Source organism: Triticum urartu, unplaced genomic scaffold (genome assembly GCF_003073215.2).
Source record: "Triticum urartu cultivar G1812 unplaced genomic scaffold, Tu2.1 TuUngrouped_contig_9651, whole genome shotgun sequence".
Classification (NCBI taxonomy): domain Eukaryota; kingdom Viridiplantae; phylum Streptophyta; class Magnoliopsida; order Poales; family Poaceae; genus Triticum; species Triticum urartu.
Genome location: NW_024120716.1, coordinates 2,013 through 10,137, shown reverse-complemented (window position 1 = coordinate 10,137; position 8,125 = coordinate 2,013). Strand labels below are relative to the sequence as shown.

Below are 8,125 nucleotides of genomic sequence, written 5' to 3'. Positions count from 1 at the left end.
CTATTACCTGTTTTATTATCAAACCTTTGGGAGTTACTTCTACGTTTGCCTATTATGCCATGCTATGCTAGTAGACGTGGATTGGGTGAGTGATATCCATGATAGATGTGAGTATTGTTAATTAATGGTTTATCTAAGGTGGCAACTTAAACACACATCTGGGTGGATTGAGGTACCTGGGTATTCCAGGATTGCCTGTTTCTTTTGGACCGCCACCCAGGCTCAAAGGGATCATGAGATTATTCATATTAGAAACTTCCGTGTGCAGCCACAAGCTATTATGGGATCTGGCATAGTTGATTAAGTCGTGCGAACTCTTACAGGGTAGACTAGCAGTTGTAGGGGAAAGTAGGTGTAACGGTCTATCCATCGTAAGGTGCTAGCGCTTCTGAAAGACTGTGTCTCGGTCATCCGTCTTCTCAAACACCATGTAGTGCGAGAAACTAAACGGAGGCGATCGAGTCTTGTGGGGAAAAGTGCGCAAACCTCTGCAGAGTGTAATAAACTAATCATGATTAGCCGTGTCCCCGGTTATGGACATCTTGAGTATCTAGTACCTAGATTATCATGTGAATCTCAACATGTTACTCTAAATTAATTTTGTTGCGTTTTGTAATGATGATGCTTAATTCGGATTGAGAATGCTGTCAACCATTCTCAATGTTTAACAACTACCATGATAGTTAAATAAATTTATTCCTTTGTAGTAGGGAAAAATTGGCTTTACGCAAAACCGTAACCATAGAGCTTTCCACCAGCCAAATATGCATATAGTATAGCTGTTTCATTCCATTACTCTCTATGTGTTACCTTGCTAGCATATTCCATGTGCTGACCCGTTTCGGGCTGCAACGTTAATGTTGCAGACTTTTCAGACGATGATTAAGGAGTTTTAGGTCGTGGTTCTATACTCAGTGATGCCGTTGGAGTTGATGGACTCACTTATCTTCCAAGCCTTCCGCTGTTATCGTTATTAGATGGCCTTAAGCTATATTTATTGCAATAAGTTCTCTCTTAAGACACTCAATGTAATAAGTGTGTGATTGCAACTCTGTTATAAATCCTTTGAGTACTGTGTGGTGTCAGTATTACTGATCCAGGGATGACACCGGAGCACAGAGATCAGACTGTTTGAGGTCTGGTCGCTACACTTCTGCAACAAAAAATTCAAATGCAACTACATGGCTACGACTTGTGGCGGGAGGTACGTATGGAAGCATGCAAAGCTAGATCGACCAAGCATCCGACCGACAAATACAAGAAAACCATATCACAGGTCGTCCGACAGATTCATCGCTCCGGCAGGAGCAAAAACAGCAAGAACTTGGAGACCAGAGCAAGACAGCCATCACAATAAAATGTATTCTCAAAGCGGTCCAGATCTTACCAGAGAGACAGCTCGCCGCGTCCGGTGCAGAAGCTCAGATCTGGGGTCTGCAGCGTGGAGCCTTGCAAAGTTCCAAAGGGGATACTGGCGTACTGTATGCAAATGGGGGAAGTGAGCACTGTGGAAGAACACAGACGGGGTTAAAACTATAGCCGCGCCCCACCCCCCCACACTGTTCCAGCTACTGTACTCAAGAAGGCTTTTACTGCGCCCCACATTGTATATCTATTGTTGTAAATCGGTAGCCACCACATGGTTTTGGATTCCATAGGCGCGAACTCTGCCGTCCGCATAGACGCCCCGCACACAAATTCATGATTTTTTTACAGCCACACCTGTATGGGTTATTTACGTGCGGTGCCTGACACGTGTCAGTTTTTATCAATATGCCCCCTCGTTCCAATATGCACTATTCATGGGATCACACACCCGTGCGCCCTTTCCCCGTCATAATTACCTTTTGGTAGAAAGCGGGGAGGATCTATGCAGTGCTGCATAGATATTTCGGGACCAACACGCGCACTGGACGTACCCCATTTAAAAGAAAGTTTCCTACTGAGGGGCTAGCACGAAAAGCGGAAGAGGAAAATTCCAGGGGATGTTTTTCAGTCAGCTCCCCCCACACTCCTATTGACTACATGCACGGAACATTACACCAGCTAATATAGTACTACTCCGTGTTCACATTTGTCTCAGCACTGCTTGCATGCACATGGACGGACCGGGAGACCAGGCAATATAATAGTACTTGCGACACTAAACTTATCGTTTGTGCATGCATGTGCATCCATGGCCCATGTGCCAGCGAGTATAATATCACTGATCATCATGCATAATGCGTCCATGCACGAGCAAGCATGCCATTTTTCTATGCGCCGGCAGCGAAGGACCACCATTCCCAACTAAGATTTAGTCTTTAATTAACTCATGTGCAAGTACATCCTAGTAATTACTTAATCACTAACTATCACAATTGAAATAACAACCACGGTTACGACTTGTTTATTTCTTAATCCCACAGTTCTAACACCACACCGAGGTGATTCAGCTCCACTCAACATTTAATATAACTTGATCACCACACATGATCTAAAATGCATACCACTACTGAAGACGGTAAAGACATCTTTGCCTGCACTGAAACCCTGTTACAATTGGCTTACTACAGATCCCCGCATAATCCTATGTCTCTTGGAAAGCGACACGGTGCTCTCTTCAACAGCAACCTCCTCCATCACTGGTACTGAAGCCTCCTCGATCCATCCTCCGCAGTCTGCATATGAAGTGTTGACCACTGTCGAACCAGCTTCTGGATCATGGTTGCCGTACCCCTCATTTGCATTTTCCACAGCGATTTGCATGACTGCTACCTCACAGGCATTCGTCTCTAAGCCTGCATCCTCTACCTTCATATCATAATATGTAGTACTAATCAGTAAGTATGGGTGCAAGCTTGATCCAATGAATTAGATTGCAGATTGCTTAATTTCTCCGACAGCGAAGAAACAACTGAACCGTCAGCTTCGCTGATCTGGCATTTTGCTACTTGATTCACCGAAGGATCTGATTCTGCATCTTCCTGAAAATGCAGAAGCCATGAGTATCTACCGATGAGGTACTGGTTCATCAATCCTATATCAATAAACTTAGATTTACCTGAACGAGAACGACCCAGGCAAAAGAGAAATCCTTAGAGTTGCTCAATGCAGAGATGGATAAACCATTCTGATCCATATGGCCGCCTATCTCATTCTACTTGCTCAAAGGAGGTCATTCCTCCGCTGCATTGCATTAGGCACCTCCCCTTTATGTATAGCCTCCCGGACGCGATCCCGCCCAACTCATTCAAATTTTGAACAGCAATGGCGCCCAGCAGCTAGGCTGGTACAACCATAAAACCATGGCCATGCTGTTGCTCCATTAATTACACTTACAATTTATACATGTACCATACCACACCGATACAGATCCATCAATTATGCACTACGGTTTATGGCCAGCAGTAATTTTAACTCACAATACTAGAAATCTTCATTCAGTAGATAACATTTTCGCCAGCAAATATTGTCAGTAACACAACGCAGATAAAGCAAACAAATACAGCCAGAGACAATGTAGATGCAAGCAGCTATTATTCAGAGAAGTTCAGTAACACAACGCATAAACATTTTGGGTACATCACTAAATAAGCGTACAGAACGACATCTAGATTAACATTCTACAAAGGCTCATACGCTAATATATTCATCCTCAGCTCAGCCGCTTTGTGGCAGTTATTCCTGCGGTGCCCTTCAACGCCACAGTTCTTGCATCTTCCAGACCTCCGGGGCTGCTTCGGCACATCCCCGTGATCAGGACATGTAGTTCGCTTGTGCCCTTCCCGTCGACATATTGTACAGAATCTAGTTCTCTTGCTCAGCCCTTCGTACGGAGCCTTCTCTCGACTTGTCGTTGGCCTACCCATTTCCTTCCTCTTTGCAGGAGGCAACATTCCTGCAAGCATATTACCTGATTCATTCCCAGAGTTGATATCATCGTTCACCATCACTCCATTTGTTGCCATATCAACTCCTAGTTGATCAGCTTCTGCCGGATACTGGTTCACAACAACCCCATTTTCAGCCATCCGGTCCTCTAGGCCAAGACCATCTCTAATATCAGCAAATGGCTTCATTTCTTCAGCACAATGCTTGAACAGTGCAACAAGGCGATCATATGCTTGTACACTTGCATCCCCCATTCGGACAAGCTCCATCGCTTGCATAAACATGTTGAAATGCCTGTAACTAAAGGGGTTGTTGTTGTTAGCATTGTCCTTCTGGTATTGGCTCAGGTGTGGAGGCAGGATGTCCAGGGCATCTCTTGTCCACCTCTTCACTATGTGTTTCTTCGGTATTTCTGTTACGCGGATGAAGTCTCGGACCTGCATCACAAATTTAGTTTCATCAGTTCACTATTCAGTACCACCATTTTCAATGATATCTCATGCAACTGCCAATATTAGCACCTTAAGAATATGGCTGCACAACAATCCCATGTGAGTGAATTGTCCGCATTCGCAGTCAAACTCCTCTCCACCGTCCAACACAGTAACCTTGTATGAAATCCTGCACCACTTCTCTCTCCGTGCTGCATCTGTATGGATTGCAACATAAGTTTTACCCTTTTCCACCTCTTCTACTTGGTAGGCACCACATTCGTATATAATATGACCAAATTGCTCGAACATTTCTCTGGTGTATATCTTGCCAGCATGCCTTTCTGTAGCCATGTTTGCTCGGAACAGTGGCCTCCCCTGCATAAACCAATGTATGTCAGATATATAAAAAAGTGCAAGCAGCCAAACATTCAAAACTTCTTTTCCACCCCCACGAACAGTAGCTTACAATTCTGGTTCGTTTTTCTTCATAATTTTCCTCCGCTTCCCTGTCGAATTGCAACACCGTGTATTTCCACACAAACATGTGCATTGGGCACCCAGGGGGTATGTAGTTCTTCAGCATATGGTTTGCGCTCTCACTCCTCTGAGTACTAGTCATTTTAGCGCAGAACACACCTTTGAAATAAGGTTTTGCCCATTTGTGCCAGATATCATACAGGTTGGTCATGTACTCATGTGACTTCAGGTTATACTTATCTATTAGGAACTTCCATGCCTCTTCAAACTCATCAATTGTCAACATGTGATTAACAACCTTGTGAAATTCTGCTTGGAAATCACTCTTCTTCGAGTACAACCGACCCAATGACTCCTTTTCCTTCTTCAGTACGTGCCACTTGCACCACCGGTGCGCTGTGCTTGGCATCACATTCCGTATAGCAACCTCCATTGCACGATTTTGGCCTGCAAAACACAGGGGTACCAAGTATGTTAGAGATATCCTTGGGGTAGCTATTGCATTATAAATTCCAAATTTTTTTACCTATCAGAATTGTTTGTGGAGCCTTGCCACCCATCATCCTCACAAATTCTGAGAAAACCCATTCAAAGGTTTCGACCTTCTCATCCCGTACCAAAACACCGGCTAGTATAATGCTCTAAAAGTGATTGTTCACCCCAACAAAAAGCCCAAATGGAATGTCATACAAGTTGGTCCTGTAAGTTGTATCAAACGTCACCACGTCACCGAAGAAAGTGTACTGTAGCCTGTTGTTCCCATTAGCCCACATGAGAGTACTAGTCCTCCCCTGTTTGTCTGCTTGCACTCTATATGTGAATTGTTGATCCTTCGCACCTAGCTCTTGGAACACCTCCATTGTCTTCCGGACATCATCCTCTGCCTGGTCACGACCAATCTTACCACACAAGTTCCGCAGTGCTCTTTTCATGAACGAAACATTCTCCATCTTACCAAAGAAGCTCCCTATGATGCTATAAACTTTCGACATGTTGACATTATTCTCCCTCAGCTGCTTCACCAAATCTCTGCTGTATAGGTCGATATGTTTATGGGATGGCCAGTGCAATGTCTGCCCATATGTCGGCGACAGTGAGTGGTTGTGCTCGTCGCAGAGCTCTGCTGTATACCACCCATTATCCTTTGACCGCAGCAGCCTAACTAAAGCAGGACATTCACATCTGCAGGAACGAGTATTCTCCACGATTGGTTTACCCTAGTACATTTTTCATGCGAAAAATCTTATCACACACTTCATAAGGAAAACATAAAACTTAGAGCAACAAGCACCAGCAATGAGCAATGGAAATCGTACCGCACAGCCGCAGACTATCTCTTGCATGCACTTCGTCCTGTTGACATTGAGTCGGCTCTTCCCATATCTGATTCCAAATCCTTTCTCCCAGGAGTACAAATTGTAAAAAAATCATATGCCTCCCAAACTGTGTCGAAGCTGACGCCTATTTTTGGCACAATGACATTCTCACCGGGTGCTTCTGCAAAGAGGCAGACGGATTTTTCCAGTGTTGTCATCCTGTCCGGGTTTGGGGCACGACCTGGTGCAGCAGCTCCAATCCGGACCCTGTTTTTTCCTTCAGCATATTAATGAAGTCATAATTAGATTCATATATTACCAATTAATAGCAGTTCAATATACCAGAAGTCATCTCATCTCAATTTATACAATTTTCCCATTCTCATCTTAATGGATTCATACTTACATTCATATATGACCCACTAATAGCAGCTCAATCTAACAGAATTCAACTCATTTCAATTCATACAGTTTACACACATATTACTAATACCCCGTATCTCATTTGAATACATACAATTTACTCTACCAGTACCGATCCCCATGCCCCATGAACTGTCTGTTATGTTTTATTGTATCTGAACTAGTTGTCCCAAATGGTTTACTGACAGCAAGATGCATCCGCGTGCTGAATCTAGTTTCAACAACTGCACTGACCCAGAAATTCAGGCAATGTATATGTGGTTATGCAGCCGACCATACCTGCGCGTCCATCCCGGAGCCTATGGATCAACTTGTTCTATCGAGTGTTCAGAGGCTTGTGGCCTGTCTGCACCCTCGCCTGTTCCCACAGCAGCTGGCGAGCACATGAGCACATCTACACTTGATGCACTCGCCACCGGCAACTCCCCGCCAGGCATCGACAGAAGGGGATATCGAAGAGGCTCCATTGGTATATCGTTGTCATTCACTTCCTCTATCGGCATTCTACTGTTCGGACACATCCACGGCAGAGAAAACTCAAATCTTGCAAGAACTACAAATCAAATCAATATAGGGCCGATGAAGCAGTCACAAGGGGCAAGAGTCGCGCCTGTTCACCAGCTGCATCAAGAACTCCAAGGCCGCCAGAGTCACCTCACCTCCAGACTAAGGGATGGAGCCGCCGGAGCCGCCTCACCGCAACCCTAAGTGATGGAGCCGCCACCACCGAGACGCTCTCGATAATACCAGAGTAGACTCATAAATGGTTGAGGCATGAGGCAGCTCGACCCACCTAACCCACGTCTCCATTTATTGCATCCCAATGACGTCGTTAGCACGCATGAATCACGGACCAGAAATTCGCTCACGTGTCGAGCCACGGATCTGACGTCCGATCTCCACGGCCTGAATAGACAAGCACTTCAGGTCCACCGTCCAGGAGATTTTCTCAATTTCCTTCTCATTTCCATGCTGTCTGATGCTCCTGACACCGGACCCATCTATCCCACAAAACGCATCAAGATTCTATATTCTGCGGTACATATACCGAGATTACTCCAGCTCGTGATCAATTTCTTCGCGTCCCTATTCCTTGGCCTTCTTATTATATACTAAAGATTAATGTACATCTAAACTGCACTGCGACAGCACACTTCTCGAGAGTGAAGATTGCGAACAAATGCCTATGACAATGAAGCTCCAACGCATAGGCCTAAAAACATGCCCCTCCTGTCTGTCCAGGAGTGAAGCATCTGCTGAAAATTATTCCGGAATGGAACTGGTCAGATGTCCGCCAACGGGATGAAAAAGATGACACCGCCACCATTGTGGAAAATGTTCCTGTTGGGGAGGGTGTTCGCTGACGTGATTGTGGTGGCTTTTGCAAATTAGTCCATAGAACTAGATGCAATATGTTCTTACTTGCCTATTATATCTATATACTCTCTCCATTCCCTTATACAAGGCCACTATGAAAAATGCATTTTGCATCTATAATTTGAGTTTTGCGGCCTTGCAAAGCAGCCATTAAACTTTACCTTGGTACCTGTAATTTGAGTTTGTGGACTTGTATAAGGGAACAGAGGGAGTACATTGTTGTTC

The 8,125-nt window shown here is 44.7% G+C and overlaps 2 protein-coding genes across 2 annotated transcripts; both read right to left on the bottom strand.

Annotated features, from left to right (window-relative positions):
• Positions 1–3,463: 3,463 nt before the first annotated feature.
• LOC125532308 (protein FAR1-RELATED SEQUENCE 4-like) lies at positions 3,464–4,688 on the bottom strand. The gene is made up of 2 exons (XM_048696427.1): positions 4,395–4,688; positions 3,464–4,310 (listed from the first exon to the last, which is right to left on the bottom strand). Exons 1-2 carry the CDS (start codon positions 4,686–4,688, stop codon positions 3,606–3,608), a joined length of 999 nt encoding a protein of 332 aa, XP_048552384.1. The 3' UTR covers positions 3,464–3,605.
• Positions 4,689–4,701: 13 nt separating this feature from the next.
• On the bottom strand, positions 4,702–5,989 carry LOC125532307 (protein FAR1-RELATED SEQUENCE 5-like). The gene is made up of 2 exons (XM_048696426.1): positions 5,311–5,989; positions 4,702–5,231 (listed from the first exon to the last, which is right to left on the bottom strand). The coding sequence occupies exons 1-2, from the start codon at positions 5,345–5,347 to the stop codon at positions 4,702–4,704; spliced, it is 567 nt and encodes a 188-aa protein (XP_048552383.1). The 5' UTR covers positions 5,348–5,989.
• Between the last annotated feature and the right edge of the window lie 2,136 nt (positions 5,990–8,125).

What these genes read in the sequence shown, in the direction of transcription:
- LOC125532308 (XM_048696427.1), bottom strand. Translation starts at nt 4,688, where the DNA reads ATGCAGGGGAGGCCACTGTTCCGAGCAAACATGGCTACAGAAAGGCAT. An exon ending in TGTGCAGCCATATTCTTAAG is followed by an intron (nt 4,311 to 4,394) that starts GTGCTAATATTG and finishes TTTGTGATGCAG; the next exon opens with GTCCGAGACTTCATCCGCGT.
- LOC125532307 (XM_048696426.1), bottom strand. Translation starts at nt 5,347, where the DNA reads ATGATGGGTGGCAAGGCTCCACAAACAATTCTGATAG. An exon ending in TCCACAAACAATTCTGATAG is followed by an intron (nt 5,232 to 5,310) that starts GTAAAAAAATTT and finishes TGTGTTTTGCAG; the next exon opens with GCCAAAATCGTGCAATGGAG.